Source organism: Triplophysa dalaica, chromosome 5 (genome assembly GCF_015846415.1).
Source record: "Triplophysa dalaica isolate WHDGS20190420 chromosome 5, ASM1584641v1, whole genome shotgun sequence".
Classification (NCBI taxonomy): domain Eukaryota; kingdom Metazoa; phylum Chordata; class Actinopteri; order Cypriniformes; family Nemacheilidae; genus Triplophysa; species Triplophysa dalaica.
Genome location: NC_079546.1, coordinates 7,785,141 through 7,808,773, shown reverse-complemented (window position 1 = coordinate 7,808,773; position 23,633 = coordinate 7,785,141). Strand labels below are relative to the sequence as shown.

At 39.6% G+C, this 23,633-nt stretch overlaps 1 protein-coding gene across 6 annotated transcripts in view; it reads left to right on the top strand.

Annotated features, from left to right (window-relative positions):
- sox5 (SRY-box transcription factor 5) overlaps positions 1-23,633 on the top strand; it is a 162,825-nt gene that overhangs the window by 54,282 nt on the left and 84,910 nt on the right. For all 6 annotated transcript variants that reach the window (XM_056748660.1, XM_056748658.1, XM_056748656.1 and 3 more), the window contains one exon: positions 2,995-3,043. Coding sequence is in view for 5 of the 6 variants with exons in the window: in XM_056748658.1 (XP_056604636.1) it covers positions 2,995-3,043 (49 nt within the window). In the remaining variant the exon portion in view is untranslated. The remainder of the gene's footprint in view (positions 1-2,994; positions 3,044-23,633) is intronic.

Sequence of the window (23,633 nt, the reverse complement as noted above, 5' to 3'; positions counted from 1 at the left end):
CCTGAGTTATATGCAAAGTGAAAAACCTTTATGAAAATGATAAAAAGGAGAGCCTGAAATCGTGATGATTTTAGGTTAGTATTAACGTATTTAACATGTACAGTACAGTATTTAGCAATACAAACCTACAGGGGCTTACTGTACTGTATACATGAACACGCATACTGATTAAATGTATATCTTGAATGCACTGTGAAGTCGATAAAAGCATCTGACAAATGCATGAACACATTTATTCAGAGTGATTCACATTATAATCAATCTTGCATGCTTAATCATTCTTACACTAACTCAGTACAACCTCCTTTCTTCATCTTCCATATCTGACTTTTTATATGTCTCTTCAAACTTGTGCAAAGACCATGATGCTCAGTTTCACACAGAGTTTTTGGGCCTTATGTAAGTCAGCAGTCCTATGATTTCCCCCTCGCTTCCTGTTTTCATCCATCCTTTGCTACAGATAAACAGGCCACAAGACCAGATTTGCTTTGTGTCCTGTCATATCCCCATTTTCTACGACTGCATTATATAAGTGTTCTGTCACAGAGATCAGAGAACAAAGGACCCGACTTATCTTGCCTTTGAAGGGAATTCCCCCCGAACAACAATGAGATGTTATTCTTATGCTGGCTCCAATGGAGTCCATCGATGTGACCAGCTTTTAGGCTGGTCAACGTTTCTAGTCACTTTTTTTTAATAGTAATTTTGTTTTTGGAATCCTGCAAAACCTATTTCAGTAAAACAAATGATATCCTGTTTTACTGTAAATTCTGTATATTTTCTAATAAGGAAGGTTAAAATTGTTTGAAGATGTCGATCTACTTGGGTGACTTATCTTATTGCCATGTTTATTGACAGGCAAATAGAAAGATATTGAAAATCCCAAGAATAATAAGCAGATTTTTTAAAAACAGACCATGAAATGAGGCACGGAGCCTCTAATTTCCAAAGCAATGTTGTACTTTTGCTGCAATTTATGCATTCTTGAAATTCTATGACGAGAAGCATTTTCGCCCCAAATATAAGAGTGCTCAAAAAATCAAAGCTATTGGCACATGCAAGATACTCCAATAAAACCTGTGGTACTACAGACCATTTCGACCTGCAATCTCTTAGTTCCGAGTTTTCAATTCAACATAAGTGCCCTTTGAGCCCCATGTGAATTTAGATAATGATTGCTGAATGCCTTGGATTATTCATGCTTCACCGTGCCCACTATATACAGCATACAACCTCATATTTACGATGGAATGATCTTGTCATTTTTACCGTCTGATAGGTAGCGGTTATTACTTCTCCGTGACGCCAAGGAAAGATGACCTAATTGTTATTTTAACTGTATTTTCCCTCTATAAAAACCCAACATATTTTCCCCACGTGTCCATTTCGCTCTCCTTTAAAGCTATTACGCTCACTCATTATGTGTTTAGTACATATCTGCCATATTTCGAGGGGCTGTAATGGAAGACATTAAGGTTTTTCTGCGAAGAAGATAATGTGGGAAAAACAAGTCTCCTAGAGACTGAGTGGTTTGTCGACGGAAGGTTTGCATTGGTCGGGCCGCGCATTGTTGTGGAGGTGTTAGTCGCCGGCTCTCACGCCCCACGACTGAATAGGCTCAAGACAGAGGAGGTAAAGAGTGCATTCAGCCCCAGAACTCATTTCGTCTTTTCAGGGTCCATTCTCAGATTAACAGTACAGGCTTCCATCATGAGATGAGGCGGAGAGAAAAGCCACATCACTGAAGACTAGCGCACACAAAGAGGATTTCAATCATTATGGCACTCAGGCTGGCTTTATGGGTTGTTCTGACACACACACACACGGATGCTTTGACTTAAAAATAAACAAACATATGCACTTTTACCTGTAGACTCTGAGAATAGGGATGTGTTAAAAAAATCTTACAAATACACAGTTTTATGTCTTTTTATAAAATTTTTGATTTCATTTTTGTGAATTTTGGGTTTGAAATTTGGGTGTTCTTTCAACTTATTAAATGTTTCCTATCAATCCGTTTTGTCTTGATTAAAATTTTAACAACGGTTTTGAACTTTCTGTTGTCCCACTGTACACAAAGCCCGAATTCCTCTGTACAAGCATCTCCACCGATTCTGGAGTGCAAATGTACCCCCAGAATAAGCACCGGGGTGGTCCGACACATCTTACACCGAGATGAGAGAACCAGTTACCCCCATTCACACCAATCTTGGTTACGTGACCGAGCCAAAACTGAATGCCGTGTTCATTTGAGGTTAAGAAGTTCAAACGTGTTCGAGCTTCCCGTTGCATGCAAGCGTTGACATCCAAGTTTTCTCTGCGGATTATACACGGCAGCGTGCGAGATTACAAACTTACAATGAATCTCAGTGCATGTAATGAAAGATCCCAATGTTCTCAGACTATACAACCGCGCGTCTCCAGCACGTCCCTGCAATGTTCCAGAGAAGACATATACAAGCATGTCCTCTAAATCTCATCTGGTTTGATGTTTAAGCGAGGGACAGTGGTCTAAATCTCCCGAAACTACTCGCAAATGACATCGTTTACCAATCCAGTTCTAAGAAGGATGATGTAAGACTTAGCGCGGGGTGCGCTGAGGAGAATGAAAGCTTGCCAAAGGCTTTGATAAAGCTTTGAGAATCCTCTCCATTTCGCATGCTTCCACTCATAAACTCTGGACGTGACATTTTAAGTACCATATAATTTACAAATGCAATGGCAAGTTCTGTGAAGGGGATTAAGAGTGTTTTAAGTTGTTTATGGACAGGAACGTCTACACAATGTCCAAACTGAGATTCAGGAGTTCTCCTGATGCCCCTAAAATGAAAACTTGGAAGAATTATAGTTTCAAGGTAACAAACACTTCAGGAGAACAAAGTTTATTCATTTGACCAGCACACAACCTCAAGCGGTGAAGCGCTTGTTCAATCGAGGAGTTCGGAGAGTTCGAGGGTATATTCTAATATAGTTTGTTCTTTTTGTTTTGTATAGATTGAAGCAGACGCAAGGACAGAAGCCTTTCAGTACAACAAACGGACTGGTACGTACTTAATGCAGATATCTTCAAAAGACCCTCACAAACTTTCAAAGGCATTGTTTTATTGTATCTCGTTATTACATATATTATTATTTATTCATAATGCAGCTTTATTGCCTCTAGAATCTATACATAAAAAAGTAATTTGAATGCCAAACTCTTTAAAATAACACTAGACGTTCAAGAGTCCACATTCATCCTTCAGGGTTGATCAGTACTTTAATGTCTGATTCTTAAAAGTCGTTAATATTCTTATTATGAAATTAATCTATTCCTCAAAAATGTGTTGTTAATATAATTCAGGATGATGCGGACATAGCCTTGAACATTCACTTATGAGGATCAAAACAAGTGGGAGTAAAGAACTTGTTAATAAGTTGCTCTAATAAGTTATCTTGGAGAATTGCATCATATTTGTCGATTCCTCATAGTGTGATTATCTGATAATGAGTTAAATTTCATATATTTTAAGTCGCTCTCAGCCATCCAAATACATTTTGGAGGTATTGCTGAAAGCTGTGCATGATGTAAGACACATAGACCACCATATGCTCCACGACCTCCGTATACATGCTACACCTAAACAACTCCATTAGAACCTTCAGAGGGCTGTTTGTGTGTGTGTGCATGCAGTTGAAGAACGTCTTGGAGAGGGTTGTTTGTCTGATCATCTGTGTTTGTGGGTGGACGGAGCTGTTGGTGGCCATCTTTACCATGCATGTGTGCCATACATGTCTGAGTGTGTGTGGAAACGCATCACAGACGGGCTCCAACGTGTCAGAAAGGACCGTCTCTCGCAGATTGTAGTCATGTTTCGTGGAGCCTATGAGACACAGTTGGCGGTATGTGAGAGTTTGGTCTATTTCTGTCTTTCTGACTGTGGCACTGCGCACGAGTCTGCGTACGGCTACCCACTGCAGTGGGAGACCACCGTCCTGTGCCCCCTCACGGCAGGATCCACAATTCCTGTGCCTTTATCTCCAACCAACCGTCTTTCTGTCTGTATCTGCTTCCTGTCTCTCTGTACTTCTCTCTGCGGGCATCCATGTAAAGTACATGGAGTTTTGGCAGGCCATGAACACATTTATTAGTGTGGAATTTGCCTTTTATCTGCACTATAGATAGTTGAGTGATTGATCTTGTGTTTTGTTTGTAGATGAGTGATACTGAGATGTTGATGTAATGTGCTCTGATCTAGAAATAATGGCACTGTTGGACTTTGCATTATGGTTTGTTGACAACTGCAAACTTAAATAGTGCTAGTTTGACTTTTAATACCAGTAATAGACGGGGAAGCTTTCTAAATAAAACAATGAGACAGATTTCCAAACCATTTCCAAAACCAGTAAGGCAACGTTTCAAACCTGTATAAGAGATTTTTAGGAGGGTTAGCACTCCAAAGCGAAGTCTGGATATTTGGGCCAAAGGTATACATTGCAAAAAATGAAAGTAACAGTGAGTTGTTTAGCAACCAGACAAATATTATAAAGTGCACTAATATTTGCCTTATTAAATATTGATGCATTTCGTACAGTTGCAGAAACTTTAGTATGCTGTATGTGTTGGGTGTTTTGTTTCGGTATCTTAAGGAAAGACAATTAAAAGTCTTAGGCTGGGATAAATTATTTAATTCTTTGTATCACCCCAAAATAATTATTTGATCATTTACTCACCTTGTTTGACTTTCTTCTGCAGAACGCAAAAGACGATATTTTAAAGAACATTGGTAGCTAAAATATCACTGAACCCGATTGACTTCTATTGTATGACACAAAACCACCATTTCTCAAAATATCTTTTGTATTTCACTGAAGAAAGTGTCCTAAATGACATGATGGTGAATAAATGATGACAAAATTGTTATTTTATTATGCATTTTATTTGATTTTATAAAGTTACATAATGCACATGGTCCAATATGCAAATACAAACATTTACAAACAGGGTTTGAAAGTATACAGTATAAAACATTCAAACCTGGCAACCCTAAATTAATTACACAGCCAGTATTAAGTATAAACGGTGTGAAACATGAGATCGTTCAAATGTGGTTTGCATTCATTTAGGGTCGACAGCGATCCTGTATTAATTTCATGTGTGACATCCCATGTTCCCCAGGGATGGAGCTATTCATTAATGTTCTCTGTATAGAGGACATATTATTTTACTGAATGACACCAAACATGTCACAGTCCTCTTGCATACTAACAAGAATAAATTAGTTTACTGTGATTTTTTTATGATATGATTTTTTAAACACTACAGTAAAATAAGCATTTGAAAAAATCCTATTTTAGACAATTTATAGGAGGATAAATGCACAATATACAGCATGGATTCATTTGAATTATTCAATATATAGTTAATTTTATATTTTATATTTATACCTATTTTTTATATCTAAAATATTTTTTAAATATACTTCAAAGAGGACCAAATGTGATATAAAGTGTTGCAAGCTCAATTCAAACTTGCGTTGCCCACTTGAGCACCAGCGTAATTGCTAAGCCAAAGCTCAGACAGTCATATTTTTTCGGCAGTCAAGAAGTTTTCTTTTTTTACCCTTACTTGTTTGTGTGTTTCTCCCATCTTCCTGTATTCCCACCTGTACTTCCTCCTAAGGCCAACAGCAGCAGAACCTAATTGGCCGTGCTCTCGACGTCGCCTGTTGTGATCATATAAATTTATTGGTGCTTAGAAGGCACACGCTATTAAAACATTACAATAGACATTAGCGCGGGCCCGAGCAGCCTGCTCGGCCTAACGAACATATGCTTCCCTACCAATGCCTAAACTCTTATTTATGGATTTAATTTAATGTGCGGGAAGAATTCTAAATTAAATTTGGTGTGTGCCTCTGGAGAGTGTCGGTGTATAATAACATGGTAATTTTTACACATCTTTATGAGAAATGAGAAAATTAATTCTTTCTGACAAGCTGTAATTACTGGCCTTGGACCAGTCGCAGCTGAACAGTTTGAGCTCGGCTAGTCTGCCAATGAAATGAAGAAGAGGGGAATAGATAAGGGGGACAGACACAAGTAAAGACCCGCACACACACGTGAACACAACGCGGAATTACATACACCCACAAACACGCACCCCCATACACCTACTTACAAACATACATGTATAGTATCATGTATGCCCACCCAAACTTACGGACACCTACGCATGTAATTGACTAAAATCGAACACGTGCTTGCTGGATGCCAATAAACTGTTTTGCTCAACTGGTTTTGCTACACGACCTGATTTATCACTGGGCATCAGGTGGCAGCCCAAGACAACGCCCAATATGTACAATGTTAACAAAAGCATCCTTAAAGAGACAGTTCACCCAAAAATGAAAATTCGGTCATTATTTATTCACCCTCATGTCATTTCGAACCTGTATGATTTTCCTTCTTGTGCAGATCACAAAATAAGTTATATTGAAGAACTTGACTTCCATTGAATTGACCTCAAAATGTGTGTTCCATAGAAGAAAAAGTCACACAGGGTTTGAATGACATTATTTTCTCCCACTGTGACCCTGTGAGAACCAACCTGCAACCAATTTTTGGCTCCCTGCCCACCCGTTGAGAACTACCGCAATAAACGATTGCTTATGGCGCATTTAAGCCTCCTTTAGTACTCTTTTTGTCTCATAACATACTTTTGAAGGTAAATAAGCCCAGGATCAGCCAAATTGGTCTCCTTCATGGCGTCGCGTGATTGGTGGAAGGCTTAGGGAGGTCCTAGCCGGTAGGGGGTCCTGTTGTCCTGTCTGATGTCATCAACATGAATCGCTAGCAGGTCTTCCTCTTCCAAGGTCATCTGTCATTTAGTATTCTCAACAAAACTTGACCACGCAACCGATTCTCATAGTTAAACAATGATCGCAGCATGATTGAGAGGATCTGTTTATTTCGCAGCTTTTGTCTCTGCAACTTCCATGTAGTTTTGAAGCTAAAAGCAATGTTTGTGTATGGGTGGCGTGGATAGGTGTGTGTGCCCGGCGCTTGCTGACAATGCATCTAAGGGCCTTTATCATCTAGTTTATTTATTCATTCTTGTTCCATTTTGTCATGCACTGTTAAATGTTTAATCCTCCCATCCCTATGTTTGGGGACCGTCAGGGGAATGCCATCCTAGTGGTCACCAGGGTAAATAATGAATGAGTGTGTGCGTGCTTGAGTTTGCTCAGTGATGAAATGCAGGTGTCAGTCTATACGATGTCTTTTTTCGCGACAGTCTCTTTCTCTCTCCCTCTCTCTCTCTCTCGGTCTCAGTCTCACACACTTTAAATCACTAGGTCGGAGTCTATTAACTCTTCTGAAGGGTGTGCTGTCACAGCATGTTAGCTGATGGCTCCATTGTCTTTGACTCTCGTTGACTTTATTCACTCTCAGATAACAGGTTGAGCTCTCGTAAGCACTCAGAGCAACTCCGACCGTCCTTTATCTGTACGTAGATGGCTGAGATAAAACATTTATTCGCCTGAAGTATGTTCTGGGGTCATATTTTTGGTCATAGAATGGAGGGACCTGGATATGGAGATCAGGGTTGGCCGGTCGGACTTGGCACAATGGGCAACCCCAAAGCTACCGTGTATCAGTTGGCTAGATAAGTCATTAAAACCTTCGCAAAATCACACTGACAAGCTTCACTTCACTGACGCCCTCTTGTTTCCAAGAATCTGAGCATGCACACCAAACTCCTAATCAAACCACTCCCTTTATGCAAATCAGGCTCTTGTTAACCCCAATCAGAAAGGTCGCTGAATGCAGCTTTCAGCATCCCTCGATGCGGCGTCTCCGCCAGTGCTGTAGCCTCATGGGTAATTACAAAGCCGCCCGGCCGGTCTGTCTGACAGCGGCGAGCCGGTATGCTCACGACCCCGCCGTGACCTCCGAGAGTGTAGGTAATCACCTGTGTGTCCTGAGCTTAGATCTCTATTAGCGTAGCGGCACAGTTCAGCTCCACAGAGGAGGACCAACACGCCCCCCATTCATCTTACCGCAGCGGGGTCAGCTCACCTATGAGATGGAGGCTGCTCTGCCTGGTAAGCACATGGCCCAGTGCATCATGGGATTGCATTTCAACTTGATGTTGTGTGATGGATGCTGTCATGCTGACTAACAGGTCTTTGGATGTATTTTTGGTATTTGTATTTTTTTCTGTAAAATGGTCGTAAAAATGATCATTGCAAAGCTAACTTTGGACAGACGTAAAAAAAATGTGTTTGAGGACAAATATATATAAATGTGAGATACATTTAATTTAGCATGTGCACATACTGAAAAAACTAAATGCACATCAAATTCATACACAAAGGATTCTATAAATAAAATAAAATAATATTATTCTAAAATAATAAATTGTTTTAAATTTAAATATAATTCACTTACATTTTAAATTATCTGTGATGTAGTGCAAAGGCTCTTTTTAAGGACCCTTTTATAAATGCTCTTATGTCCTGGCCAAACTTCACATCGTAAATCTCTACTTCACATATTTTTCACATTAAATATATTTTTATACAGAAAAATGAATCTTTCTCTTTTTTCCTCTGACCTAATGCATATTGTGCTATAAAATACCGCCACCTGCACTACCCGTTAAGCTCACAAATCATCGACTGTTTTTCTTTCTACATTAGTTCAGACCTTGAAAGTGAATTTCTACAGTACGAAACGACTGTGGGAAAATACACAACAAATGATCAGGCTTCCTGTTACAGACATGATCTTATTAAAACTATAATGAGATCACATGATGTGCCTGTCCAGATGTAGACATTCATGCGAAGCCCAGACAGTTTGACATGGGGCGCGCATTGGTATGCAGAATGGCTGCCCCGGCCCTAATATATTCATGGACATAATCCCTCTATTGGTCCAGCTGCATGCGTATGCATGTTTTGTTTGGACCTTGTGTCCAAGAGGGCAGCTAATATGCTCCAAATGAAGAGCAGCACTCGATCAAAACAGATTATCATCAGGTGCAGAAAGAAGTCATGTACGGGGCACGATCGAGATGAGTTGAATTCCCAGGGAAAAGAAGATTGGTTTGATGTCAGTCTTTAAGGGTTTGTCTGCACAGTTAAAATGCAAGACAAGAAAAATAAGATACTAACAGAATTAGATCAGATTGAGTGTTTTGTGATTTGAGCGAAAGGTGTCATTGTTTGTCTTTTCAACCATTCAGGAGTTGTACTTGTGTGACTGGAACCAAACAAACATGGCCGCCAAGTAACCTGACTTGCCATTGTTGATTATAATTTCATATTTGTATCATTTATCCTGTTATAATGTTTTTTTTCCACGAAAACAGTTTTGCATCCCTAAGCAGTTTATCGAAAATGTAAACTGTTGGTTTAGCAAAACCCACATTAAAAAACGCCTCCTTCCCACATGGATTTGATCCCATGCCCTTTAGCAGAACTCTAAGCACCCTGTCAGGTTGGAACAGAAGGAGAGAAAGACAAAGGCCATTTGCGGGGAGTAGGTGGGAGCGTTCAGGAGTCCTGCTTCTATTGTTGGAACGTAAGATGGAAAGACGAAAGCCTTTTGCGAGGAGAGACACGTTTGATAGAGTTGTGAGAGACGTCGGTGAATACACACTGAAGGGCAGCCATTGTCTCTAGGTGACCTCAATTTGGTACTGTATAGTTCTTTTGCCACACTGTCTGCGGCCACAAAGCCACTATTCTCCCATCCGTGCCTCGAGAAAGAGGGATTAGGCAAATAAAGCTACTGCGTGTCTAGATTTCTAACTATCAGACCACATAACAATGGGAAGAATGAGCACTGGGGAATGTGCAGTAAAAGCTAAAGCGTTTCGAAGAACTTCGCTTTTCGTTTTTATTGTTACGTGTTGAAATACGTTTGGTTGGATAGAGAGAGAGATGATGGAAGCTTGTTTGGAATGTGGGGTATTTTGGGACAAGCGGGAGGGGGACAGAGGGGAGTGGTCCGAGCGCAGCTGCATTTCCTGTTTATACTTGAGACGCTTCGTCAAGAACAGGAGATGCATTCATCTCTTTTTTTACTCTCTTTCGGTCTCTTTACCTCTAGTTGCCTACTTCATTCTCCCATCTGGACCTCAACACATCATTATCAATCCACTCCTTACATTTTTGATGTGCTCTCTGTCTCTCTCTCTCACACTGAGTTGACTGTGCTCTTTGTATGTGATTGGGCAGTTTTCAGACACCCGTTTCATCTGCAATTCTAGGGGTGCAACCCACCTAGGCTGACAAAAGGGGGCTGTCAAATCCCACTAAAATGTCTATTTTTTTTCATCTTTCCCCTGAAGTTGACATAAAACTGGCTTCTAATCAGCGCTTTATTCACATTAAGAGGTCTTGATTTTTGTTTTTCCTTTTTTTATTCCTCCTTTGGTCTCTCCGATACAAGTTTCTGGTCATGTTTTGCATTTTCTGTCTGTTCAAAATAAGTCATTTTTGTACTATATTCTCTTACTTTATATTTATCACGAGCTCCCTAAACTTATAATATAGAGACCACTTCTGTTCCAGTTAGTTCTCTTTCATTATTATTACATTTCTTTTAAATATTTTGCATTAACAATGATTTACCTCTACCAGTTGTTTGTGAACATGCACACAAATGCCAATCTGTAGATATTACTCTTCTTTGAGTTGAAGCAAGCATCAAAATAACCCACCTGACAAGACATTACTAAGTGGTGAACTTTCATTTATCTCCATCAGTGCTATAGAAAAGAATCTTGTCTCTTACCTTCACGTCGTTCTGAGTTCATACATCAAACGTGGACTTTGTGCTTTTTCTCAGTTTCTTTCATCGAGTCGACTCTTTACCCCATCAGGTGCCGTTTTCTCCGTCCGGCCAGGGTCGATTCTGCCCTCGCGTGACCCTCATTGTCCTCTGACGGCAGACACCGAGTAGGGACTTGAGCCGACCTGCCTCTTTCTATTGTACGCCGTCGGAAATATCCAGAGAAGCGAAGCAACAAATGCTGGGTGTCACTCAATGTTGCTCAAACTTTTCCATTAGCAACTCTGCGAAAGTCACACTATTCAAACACAGGCTTTAGAAATGATGCCCAATGTGCTGAATGACCTTCTGGAGTCACTCAAAGAAATGTGTAAACAGAGCCATTGTGAAGGAGGTATGAACTTTAAGAGCCCTGGAGTTATATACTGCTCAAAAATATATTATTTAGCTCTCGTAAGAGTCCTTTGATAGTTTGTCCTTTTGCCTATCTTTTGAATAAAACATTTTCTGAGTTTTCCTTCTTTCAATAATTATTCACTATGTTTGAAAGACTAATGCGAGAAGGACACACATACATTATTTTTAACAATAAAAATGGCATTATTCAGTAAAAACAGGCCCAGTATTGTGTCGGAACTTCTCCTTGCTTTACTTCACCTCTCTGTCATTTTGTCCTCGCAGAGTTTGGGATATAATGAAGACGGAAGATGAAACAGCAAGACGATTATTTTTGCTCCCAGATTAAAGCTCCATCCATCATGCTTAATAGCCTCTTTAAGATCGGCCCACATTCAAACTCACGCTGTTTATTCTTCAAGGTTAAATTTGCTTTGTTCCCCATTATATCGGAATCAACCACAACCAGGTTAAAATGGAAAGCACGCCGGATGCAGCGCCGAGCCTGCGAAACTCATAAAGAACAGGCCTGTTGAAATCCTCCGGTGGCCCCGCTCCTAATGTACAGTGTACATTACCGAGAGGTGACTCGAACCGCGGATCCTGTTGGCAGCTCACAGGTGTTCGTCTGTTTCGTTTCTTGTTTTCCACCCCGCTCTTGTTGCAGACGCGTGCGCAGGCACACATGTCCGCAGACGCGTACAGCTGGTTCGTTGTTGTCTCGGGTCTAAAAAACAAAGCTTTAGCAGATGGTTGTTTTAGTGCCAAACCAAAGACGATCTACAGTTCCATCACCATGGTCACACGCACACATTTAATCACACGCTTCTGTCTCATTGTAATGCTTGTCAAGAAAATGATGCCTGCAGATAGTGTCGTACCTGCTGCTGTATTAACAGAGGTGATGCTCTTTACGGATTAGGTCCTCCAAACATCGTGTTTTTGAAAGATTTTCTGCAGGTTCTCTGCAGTTTTTTAAATGAAAATCTAAACTTTTATCCTATTTTGGATCACATTGCTTTTCATTATATGGCCTTTTTAATTGACTTTCCATGCTTGTATTATTACAAATATTATTATTATACAAATGTATAATATGCATAATAAGATGAATAGTAAATAAATTAAATAAAATAAATATTATAAATAAATTGTTATTGTTTTAGTTATTATTAGAACACCTTTTGTCAAGGTAGACACACCATTGATTTCACATCTAAATTATGATTACTTCAGACCACTACAAAGACTGTTCCATGTTTTTGGGAAGACCCTTGGACCATTTTTGTGTTTACTGTATGTATAGTATCGGTTCCAGTAAAGACGCCGTCTTGACTTTTATCATCCCATATTCATATTTATATATCGACTACATTAGTCGATGGAAATCTATTTTACGTCAAATAAGCCCTATTTGACATTGTAAAAAGAATATGCTGTATTTGCTCCTCAACAAACTGTGTCAATAATGTGTTGTGATGCATCCATATTTTTGTGTCACCGTGGCAGCTCGTCACCATGGCAGCAGAGGAGGTGGATGCTTCGCTGCGGTCATTTGGCTTGAAAATTTGATCTCCACACCAAGATCACAGTGAAGATGTCACAAATCAAATTACTCTCATTGCCGAACCGGGCCTGCGAACAGACACGTACACGCAAGCAAATATAAAATAACTAGGTGTGAAATGCTAGTCTATTATGTTTAACCTAATGATAGTTTAGAAGCGGTTCCTTGAATGCTCATTATTTTTCGTTTTATGCCAGCATGTCTATTTCGACGAGTAATCTTATGTAATTAGTTAAATAATAACTCTTATAAGAGCTGTTTGAACCCACTTAAAAAGTTAGGAGTGTATTAGGGTATTTCCTACCTGTGGTAATAGATGGTACAAAACTGAGTTAAAGTTTAAATCACACAACACAATTTTAAATATGAAACCATTTTTTTAATAGTAGGCATCTTACACTTACTTTTAAATGGCTACAGAAAAAATGTGTTTGCCCACAACAAACAATATGGAATCACATCCACCCAACTGTCCAGTAAGATGCAATACATAATACAGCATCATTTTCTCATTCCTACTTGAGCTCTGTCATTACGCACCCTCTATTTTCATTGGCTGGTCAGTGTATGACTTTAAGTTTCCTCTAAAGACGTCTCAGAACATCAGACATGTATTCTAACCACCTGTGCCCGTGGTACACCTCACACTTTTTTAAAGTTATATATCAAGTGAGACTCTGAACTGAGAAATGCAAATCAGGACTAAATTTAGAACAAAAGTCATGCAGTGAAATACAGATTTAAGAATGGCACCCAGGGTGTGAAAGGACCACTGGTCAATATACTGTATAGCCTTTCACTCCAGAGGTTCCCAACGCTTGGGGACCGGATCTGCTGTCTCCATGGTAACGATGTGGCACTGAGGGGATCGAAGGCTGAAGTTCAACTGTATTGATCTCGTGTTGCTCCCCCTGTGCACAGTCACTCTGAAAAATAAAGAACGCAAGAGGAAAAGTGAAAGTGACTGGTTGTGAGTCTTCCATTTATTTTTGGTGGCACACACATACTTGAGTAAGGACTATAGAGTGTACACTACTGTACATCTAGTTTGAAAATAATATTGCATGTCAGCATAGTATTTTAATAAATAACTATTATTTAGTTAATAATAAAAGTTTGAAAATAAAGTTTGGATACAAATATACACACACAGAAGTTCAGTACGTGTATGTTGTAGACAAAAAGCCTCGGATCACTTCTTAGAATCATTTGCTGATTTAATAGCAATGTTTTTATTTTTACTTTTTTAATCAGTTTGAGGAGAAGTTAAATTGACAAATAAACATGATTTGCAGACTTTTTAAGAATGTGATATGTCATACTGTATCGCTTCAATAACAGCAAAATCTGATGATCCATGATGTTCGCCAGCGAGATTTGAGGGCTTGTGTGCCTCAGTATTTTTCACAAAATAATGAACATTGTTTGTGAATTAGTCACCTGGAGACACTTCAAAATCATACTTCATTTGCCTCAAGTCAAAACGTTTCTTTTTTCTAAAGCAGTGGTTCTCAAACTTTTCAGATCAAGTAACACCTTCAATAAAATTTGTATTTATCTATTATGTATTAAACATTTGAAATTGTATTTAAACACGTAATGTAAATTTAAATATATTCAAAGTTTGTTTATTTCTAGGATTCATTATTGACTTTTGTAGCGCACTATAAATCGAAGAACTCCCCAAGCACAGTTGGATTAACAGGTTAAAGTTCTCACTGTCTCTCCATCTATCTTCTTTCTCCAGGCCCCTTCCATTTTTCTCGCCTTTTATCACGATCTCCTATTTGTATCTATTTGATGATTTCATATTGGGAGGCAATCTCATGAGAAGAAAGCCTTCCTCACATTTATACCAAACGCCTGTAATTGCATTGAGTGTTATCCTGAATGAAATGGATAGAAACCTTGACCAGGTGTCGCCCCCGTTGAAGAATCCAGTTGCCTGCTAACGCACAAGCGTTTCAGAGTTCAACGCAGTTATTCGCAACACAAACCGAGACAAATTGGCTCAATGTATTTTGTGAAGTTGAAAAATCAACATCGGCGTTCAAAGCAGACGGTGCCACCTTTTTAACAATGCTAGGCTAACCTTAATGGATATTGGTTTCTTTTGATAGACAGACCAGGGAGATGGAGCGCACATGGCCACTGTAATCTTCCTTGTGTTTTCTGACGTCTTTTAAAAAAACTTTTATTGCTTTTCTTTTTCACTGCCCGCTTGAATCATGGCTAGTTGTCTATTCAAAGCGGTTCCAAGGACTGTTAAAGACTTTTATGGGTTGTTAGTTAGTTTTGAACTGCTGATGGTGGAAGTGTCCAGCGTTTGAAAGGCAGAGACTGATGTTGGCGGCAGTCCCCCCCTCGCTTTAGCGCAGGGAGACAGTCTTTATAATTGTAGTGTTCAGGAAGCCCATCATTAGCACTGGGAGCCACACATGGCCACCAGATGTGTTACTGGCCGTAGAAGAGTGCCACGTTTCTCTCTCTGTGTCATATTCTGTGTGTATCTCTCGCATGCCTCCCCCATCATCTTCTAACTTAATAATCTTTCTTTTGTTTCCATGCAGACTATTGTTCATTAAGATGGCCCCTGCCTTGTAAGAGAAGTGACTGGGTGCTGAATAGCATTCTTTGTAACAAAGACACAGAGAGGAGGGAGAGAAAGAGGGTAAGGGGTGGAGGGGGCATCTGGGGAGATTTTGTGTGTCCCTCTGGTATTTTTATGGCTTGTTTGTGCAGTCTGAGAATTGGACATTGTAGTGTGGTAGAGTGGCACTGTGCACCATTTTTTTTTTTTTTGATGCATATTTAAATTTACTGTATGCATCTGTATGACAGTTTATCCAGAGAGACTTATAATGAAGGTTTATTTTTTAATAGTACTTAGGAATCAAACTCACATCCTTTGCACAAGGTAGAGCTTTACCAAATCAGCGACCCCGGGTAAAAAAAGCAATATAATTCACTAAAATGTATTTAAAGTCCTCTTTTCATGCACTTATCTTGGACTCAATATACAAACAATAGTTTTAGTACTTCTTCTTAAGTGTAAGTTAGTTTAGTGTAGCTTACTGAAGGTCTGGGAACTTTTATGGCTTTCTTTGGCCAATGCCTGCTCAAGAGGCTATATGACTGACAGGTAAAGCAACCAATCACGTATCGTTTTGTGTCATGTTAAGAGGCATGGAAGTGTCCCAGCAGTAACAGACTGGTGTACATTCACGAGCGTGTCAAAAGTTAACAGCAACAACAATTATATGTTTATGCCGTGAACCTCTCATACTTTTAAGAATTAAGCGTTTAGTCGATTGTTATGAATTCTTATTGCAACTGCTGTAAAAACGACAGCTTACTTCTTAAATCAGACGGCTTAGTGTTGTTTCAAGGCGGACCATCAATGAACGCGACACGCACGTCTCTGGGAAATCCTGTGAATTTCAACCAATCAGATGACGACTTCGAACATCAAAATGAACACGAATTCACACAAAATTGCAGTTATTTCACCATAAATGCATATAAATTAAGTTAACTACCATTTTTATTATGTTATTTGTTTAATTAAGCAATAGAAGCAAAACACTTACCAGGTGTTGTAAAAATAATTAATCCGATTAAATGTTGTGTGGTACAAATATTCCACAGTGTTTATATTGCTTGGGGAAGGTGGTTTATCCAGATAGTGACAAGCAGGTGGTCTAGAAAGAACAAGACGGCAGCACGATGGATGACACTCGGCTTATTATCGATTTAGAGCAATACAAAGTGATTTATGACCCCAAGTACTGTTTTTAAAAGACCGTATTCATGAAAAATCTTAGCGCAAAGAGTTGCTCCTAGTGACAAAATTCTATGAAAATTATTAGAAATGTTGGCGTTTCACCCTAAGAATTACAGAAATATCCAAGTAATGAAGGTATTCACTGCCGATTTCCACCAGTACAAACGTGATTTTATCACCGTACGACAGAGCAAACAGATAGCATTTCCTCATGGCGTTAGCATAATTATGTTTAGCTTCTATATTATTTCCAGCTAAAATAGCAGTCTGCATATAGTGACCTTTGAAAAACACCATTTCTGTCGTTTAAAATGAGCTCAACGTCCTGTTTTTTGCAACTCCGCATTACACAGACTGTTGCAGCAATTAAAATAGTTCAGTGTTGTTTTTAATAGCAAATTGTTCAAATTTCGTTTCATATCGTTTCTTTATTAAGTTAATTTAGAAAAATGTTTGGAGTGTTTTTTGTTTGTGGCTCAGCCAGGTGCAGAACGCATAGTGTGATTGCTAACTGGTTTGAATTAATGATATTGGTGAAACTGCTGCAACCATTAAAATAGTTTAGATTTGTTTTTAATGGCAAATTATTCATATTTCGTTTCATTTCCTTATTAAGTGATTTAAAAAAAAAAAAATTGTGGCTCAGGTGCAGAACGCATAGTTTGATTATCAAACTGCGCTGGAACACGCATTTGAATTATGATGTGAATGACACTGTTTAAACTGTTCAAATAGTTTAGAATTAATAAAAAGTTAAAAAGTATTAAAATACTTTAGTTTGGCTTTTTAGTTTGATTTCTTTATTAGTTTAGTTTAGAAAAATGTTTTGAGTATTTTGTTTGTTGCTCAGACACAGAATGCAGTTTGATTGCCAACTGCGCCAATTTTAATGATTTGAATGCATGATGGGCATGAGTCTGCTTAAATTCCTCCTTTGGCTTCGGCTGTCCCCGTAAGGAAAAAAATGATACAGGTGCGCACCACCTGATTATATGCTGCCCTGTGTCACGTCCCAAACGTGTCAATATATTTGGTTTGTCGGACATCAAGCAGTGCTGCTCAGACCGATCGGCGTGTACCGCAAGAGAAAGCGTCTGGCATTGCTCTCGTGCTACTTTGATAAAAAAACGGATGGGTCTGCGCAACTCGCGCATAAAGTTGAAAACATAATAAATCACAAACTTAAAATTACTCTGTTATGCTGAGAGAGTGTACGCTTTTCTCTAAACAGTCGCCGCATCATAATAATGTATGCATGCTCTGGTCCGGATAGTAAAGTGATTCTGCCATGTGGGGGAGTGTTAATATATTGTAATGAATAAATTACTTCAACTATTAAACACTTTTTTGCTTCATTTTTGGATGGCTCATGCTCTTAATTTTTTGACTGTTTGTGAACTCCCATTTTATTTTGTTGTGCCCTATTATCAGCATTTATATATGGAGCCAATGATTTAATAACCAATTTATTGTATTCTTATAGATTGAGTCACTTAATTTTGCACTTAAAATGCACCAGATTGCAGCATTTACCTTTATAATATGCAACATTTTCTTTCGGGGGAACATGCCCCCGGTCCCCCCCTAAGGGAAAATAGGTTTAGCATCCGTAGTCTCACCAAATTCTGTGGGAAACACTGAAATAATTTGAATTAGTCATATCTAGACCCTGAAATATTATAGGCATTTGGTAGGCTTTGGGGACTTGGACCTGTTAGAAACAGCTAAGGGATGCAATCGGCTACATTTCTTTGTAGTGGTGCAGTTGTGTATAGCATTGATTTAATTATGTTTTTCACATAGGCACGCATGAATCATAATCCGAGCGTATATAGGTGTACATTGAAACGTCCTTGTATATAAAGGAATTTTCCCGCTTTCATATTTTCTTCTTTATCTTCCTACACATGTTATATTGGGACATTCATACATGTGGATTGTGAATAAAGAAAAGCAGCCGTTCTTTAGGGGGCTCCGCTCCGATGTCATAGTGGCAGCGGTTGCCATGGTGCTGTTTACAAACACTTCTCTCTCTCTTTAGCCTCTCTTCCCCTCAAGCGGAGGGGCTGGTGGGGAGGTGAGCGAAATCGATTCTCAATCGAAGCGACATTACTGTGTTTGGAAGCTAATGCACTTTCGACTGAACTGGAAGAATGAGGCGGGAGGCGAAAAAAACACAACAAAAACCAGTCGGAGAGTGTGTTACGGCAAGGAGAAGAAAGGGCTTTATTGAGGCGGAAGAGATGTTCTCGGGGAAGAAATCAATTAAAACGAACCTTTAAATTACACCGCATGGTCGCGTCGCGTCTGTTAGGGGCAGGGGGACCGCTGCGGCCCGAGCGGGCGGCGAGCCGCTAGGCCCTGCAGACCGCTGTGAAAAGTGCTGCAATAATGGCAGACCGGTGTGAGATGTTGACTTGCCGCAGCGCCTCTGCGATGAACAACCTTTTGTGTGGGATTCGCTTGGTTTAACGCCAAATCTTGGCTGCATCTGGATGGCATTCCTGTTTCGGTTCGATTTAATTGTATGCGCAATGGGTCTTACACAATGGCCATTGTCGCCAAGCAGATTAACAGAATTGTATGGAGTGCGTGCACGCAGATAAATCGGAGCTTTTCAACTGAATATTTTCAGTGCTATGTTGAAAAGACATCCTGTTGGGAACACTTATGCACTTAAGTTTGTAATCTGCAACTTTTCATAGTCTAAACTAAACCAAAACCTGTAATTGAGAAGTATCTAGTGATAGCTCTCGCAAACATTTAAATTCTTTCATCATTAACTCAACCTCATGTCAATACAAACCTGTAAGACTTTCTTTCTTCTGCAGAAAACAAACGAAGATATTTTGAAGAACACTAGTAAACAAATAACATTAGTCCCCATTGACTTCCATTGTAACCACACAAAACCGCTGCAACATTTCTCAAAATATCTTCTCAAGAGCCCTATACAGATTTTGAATGACGTGAGTGTGAATAAATGAATGCAGAATATTTATTTAAGCTGAACTAACCAATATCAGCCCACTTGTGGAGTTGGGGCTGATACTTCTTTAGATTGGGATTGGGATGGGCCCCCTTGTGGAGCTGCGCCGTAGGCCCTTCCACTCGACCACAAAGACAGTCCTGTACACAGAGTCAGGTTGTCCTCAGTTACGCATCCGCGCCACAGTGTCTTGTTTGTACAAGACTGGCCTCAATGTTGTGCTGTTCTACAAGGCCATGTGGCTAGACGCAGCTGAGTGCCTCTCAAAGGAGCCGCATCAAAGGGCCCTACATACAGAAACAGGTTGCCCGCGTACCTGCGCAGCATCGCAGAAGAGACCGTCTGTTTAGAAACAGGAGGGCTGTATTAAATGAAACATATTCAGCACTCTTAGGTAATTACATCAGCATGTAAAAGTCTAATTAGAGATCTCCAGCGGGACACATCTACTGACAGTAATTAAATACAGTCAATCCAGGATTCCCCTCTTCACATTCACAACCTCAGCGCACACATCCTCACACGGTACTGTACAGACAGGTGAGCGTGTGGATGGCTTGACAGGAAGGTTTTTACCGATGAAAAAATCACTCTTGTCATTTCAAACCTGTGTGACGTTCTTTCTTCGGCAGAACACAAAAGAAGATATTTTGAAGAACGTTGGTAACCAAACAACATTGCTCCCCATTGTATGAAGACAAAACAGTTCTCAAATCACTTATTTTGGGTTTCACACAAGAAGGAGTCATGACAGGTTTTGAATGACATGACGGTGAATTAAAGATGACAGATTTTTTATTTTCGGGTGAATGGTCTCTTTAAGTTTGCTGTTTTGATGAAGTTCTCAACTGTTATAGCGATGTAGTGTTGCTTTAAAACACCTTTACAAATGATGTAATAAAATAACAACATTTTCAAGCATCGTACCTGGTTCTTTCCAAATCATATTTAACTAGGCGTATGAAAGAGGGTAAAGAATAGATACAGATCAGACACAGCTGAATGTGCACATTGTGCCTCTGTCTGTCTTAAGGTCCGACCATGGGCCTCCTGTGGCATTTTTTCCGTACTTCTCTCACTGCCCTTTGACCTCAAAGTTCTCCTCTGATGAATGCGGGCGTGTTCGTCTGGTTTTGGGTAACTCGCGCGTGGTTACAGTACTAATTTTCTAGCCCACCGTTTGTGTCTCTTCTAATTAAGGCCAAGGCATGGCAGACTGGAAGCGAGCCTCTGCTACGTCTGCTCCTTATTATACTTTGAGCCGCACACACAAAGTCACACACGGGGAGGGATTAGCCTCAGGTCCAGTTTAATCGCTTTCTTCCTTCAAGTGCAGGCAGGGGGGCGGGGCATGCTAATTCCGGTGGGGGGTCGTCAAGGTAGCGAGGGGCTGCAAGGTTGGGACAATGGCAGTGTGCGGGGCATTGATTTGAACCATACCTCTGCACATTCCTGCACAAAATACAATGAAGTGCATTATCCTGCTCAAGTAACCCCCCCCCTCTTTACCCGACCCCTTTCCTCTTTTTCTTTAACAAAGAGCCTTTCACCCGGTAACGTCTAAACCTTCCAGTCCAACTTACTAACCGTTCACACCTTGGATACACAAGCATATATACACACATGTAGGGGGTATATGCTTTGTGTACTGTGGGAGTGCCGACTGCACACATTCTTGTGGGGTATTGTGTTGTGTCATAAACCTTTATTGGTTTACAGAATAGTTCACCTGTGATTGATTTACTTGCATTCAATTGGCTTTTCCAATATTCCAAACAATTTCTAAACTTTTCTTTAGCCACACAACAAGAAAACCAAAACTGGATTGTACTAAACGTTTTGCGATCCAAAGCTCTGAACATAAAGATGTAACAGTGCTTTTAACGGATAAGTTACCCAGAAATGAAAATTCTGTCATCATTTACGAACCCTCTTGTCATTTCAAACCTGTATGACTATCTTCTGCAGAACACAAAGACATTTTAAAGAATATTGGTAAGTTAACAACCCCAGGATCCATTGACTTCCACTGCTTTTGTGTCTGTACAAAAGGAGTAAATGGATACCGCCATTGTTTGGTTTCCAACGTTCTTCAAAATCTCTTCTTTTGTGTTCTGCAGAATATAGTCATACCGGTTTAAAATGATAAGAGAGTGAATAAATCATGGTAGAATTCTCATTTCGGGTTGAACTATCCCTTTAAGGAACATGATGTCTTCTAAACAATGACAGCCGCTCAAGATCTGCTCATTTAATATCCATCTATCGCTCTCTCTCTCTCACACCCTGCCATTCATCTTACATGAATGCCAGAGGAATTTATCTTTGCATCTGTTTCTTAACAAGCCCAGATTATCCTTTAACTCCTGTCCCGTATGCTTACATATTAGTGGGTGGAAAAGACCAAAAACCGCTGAAAGCGGTTTATTGGACTCCTTCGTTGTGTAAACAGCAGCAAGCAAACAGTGTCGGACTTGAGCGTCAAATCCAAATCCGTTCCAGAACCGCTGGGCTAATGAAAGCCATCCTTCCCAGCGTACGAGTGAAGGAATCAGCTGTCTTAATTATGATAATAAGCAGCAACATCCTTTTAGATTCCTCCACAAAAAAGCACAAATTGAATCGCACGATGCCACTTGTTAATGAGGTCGTCAGTCAAGCAGCTCTGCTAATTACGACATAGCAAAGCAGTGAATTTACACCAGAGAGTCACACACCGGCCTGGGCTCACCCAATACTATCACGCTCATTGTTTGTTATCTGTCTGGACCTCTGACTTTTCCGTAACACTCGTTTACACTAAGAACGATAACTATAATGTTTTAAAAATCGTTTATATAGATGGTTTCATCGGACGCGCACGCTGGCCTGAACTTCTGGTCTGTGTTTGTTTGAGATGTAAAAATGTAGTTTAAATGAAATTGATATGAATATGTATTCCCATTTCATTGTATATTAAGTGTATTAAATTAAATTAAAAGTACAGTTATTTATTCTTCGCAGAGGCCTACCGGAAGTTGAGTTACACATAATGTTTGTTTGTTGTTACCGCCGAAACCATCTCTAATAGCTGACACCACAGATATCGTATTACGGAGGAACAATAAGTGTTATTCCAGCTGATGAACATTGATAGCCAATCAAAATGTGTTAAAATTTCAGGGGCTCATTCATTTGTGACCATAAAACCACTGCATGCATCATCTAAGGATGCTAATATAGTTATTTTTTATGATTGGGACAAAAGGGGTTCATTCACCCTAAAATCAAAATTCGCTCATCATTTACTCACCCTCATGTCATACCAAACGTATGAGTTTCATCTTTTACAGATTACAAAGGAATATTTTTAAAGAATGTTGGTAACCAAGCATATTCGATCCCATTGACTTCCATTGTATGAACACAAAACCACAGAGACATTTCTCAAAATATATTCTTTTAAATCATATACAGGTTTTAACAACATGAGGGTAAATAAATGATAAATGAATTTTCATTTTTGGGAGAACTACCCCTATAGCTTCTTACGTGGGAGTTAAGCTATGGGGAGGTCTGTAAACACGACTGGATTGTAGTTTGCGTATCCCGTTTAGGTGGCGTTTAAACGGTTGACTGCTTCTCTGTTTAACCCATCGCAGTCACTCCAGACGCTTCCATTTACAAGAACAACTCGCAGCAGTCACTGTGTTTAAAAATGTACATCTGTATTTGAGGGAATGAGAGGATGTTGTACATGTACACTCATGTTAGTGTGTTATCTGCGTGTGCATGCGTGTGCGTGTAAGCGAGCCTGATTGAATTAGAGTAATTAGAGACAGCTCAGAGTGTCAGTATTAATCACACTGCAGTCTCATTAAGAGCCCTGCGCATCATTCCTTTCATCTGGTAATGATCCACAGTCACCAAGTCACACATATTAACCCACATCCCATATTTCTCTGTCTCTCTCCGCCCCCTCATGCACTATATATATGTATATAAACATAAACAAGTTTTATTCAAAATATTCACATTGTTATAGAGCGTTTGCGACACCGGTTCGGAATCACTTCCTGTTTCAGGTTTTTAATACTTGTAAACATTAGAACAATCAACAGATCATTAATAAC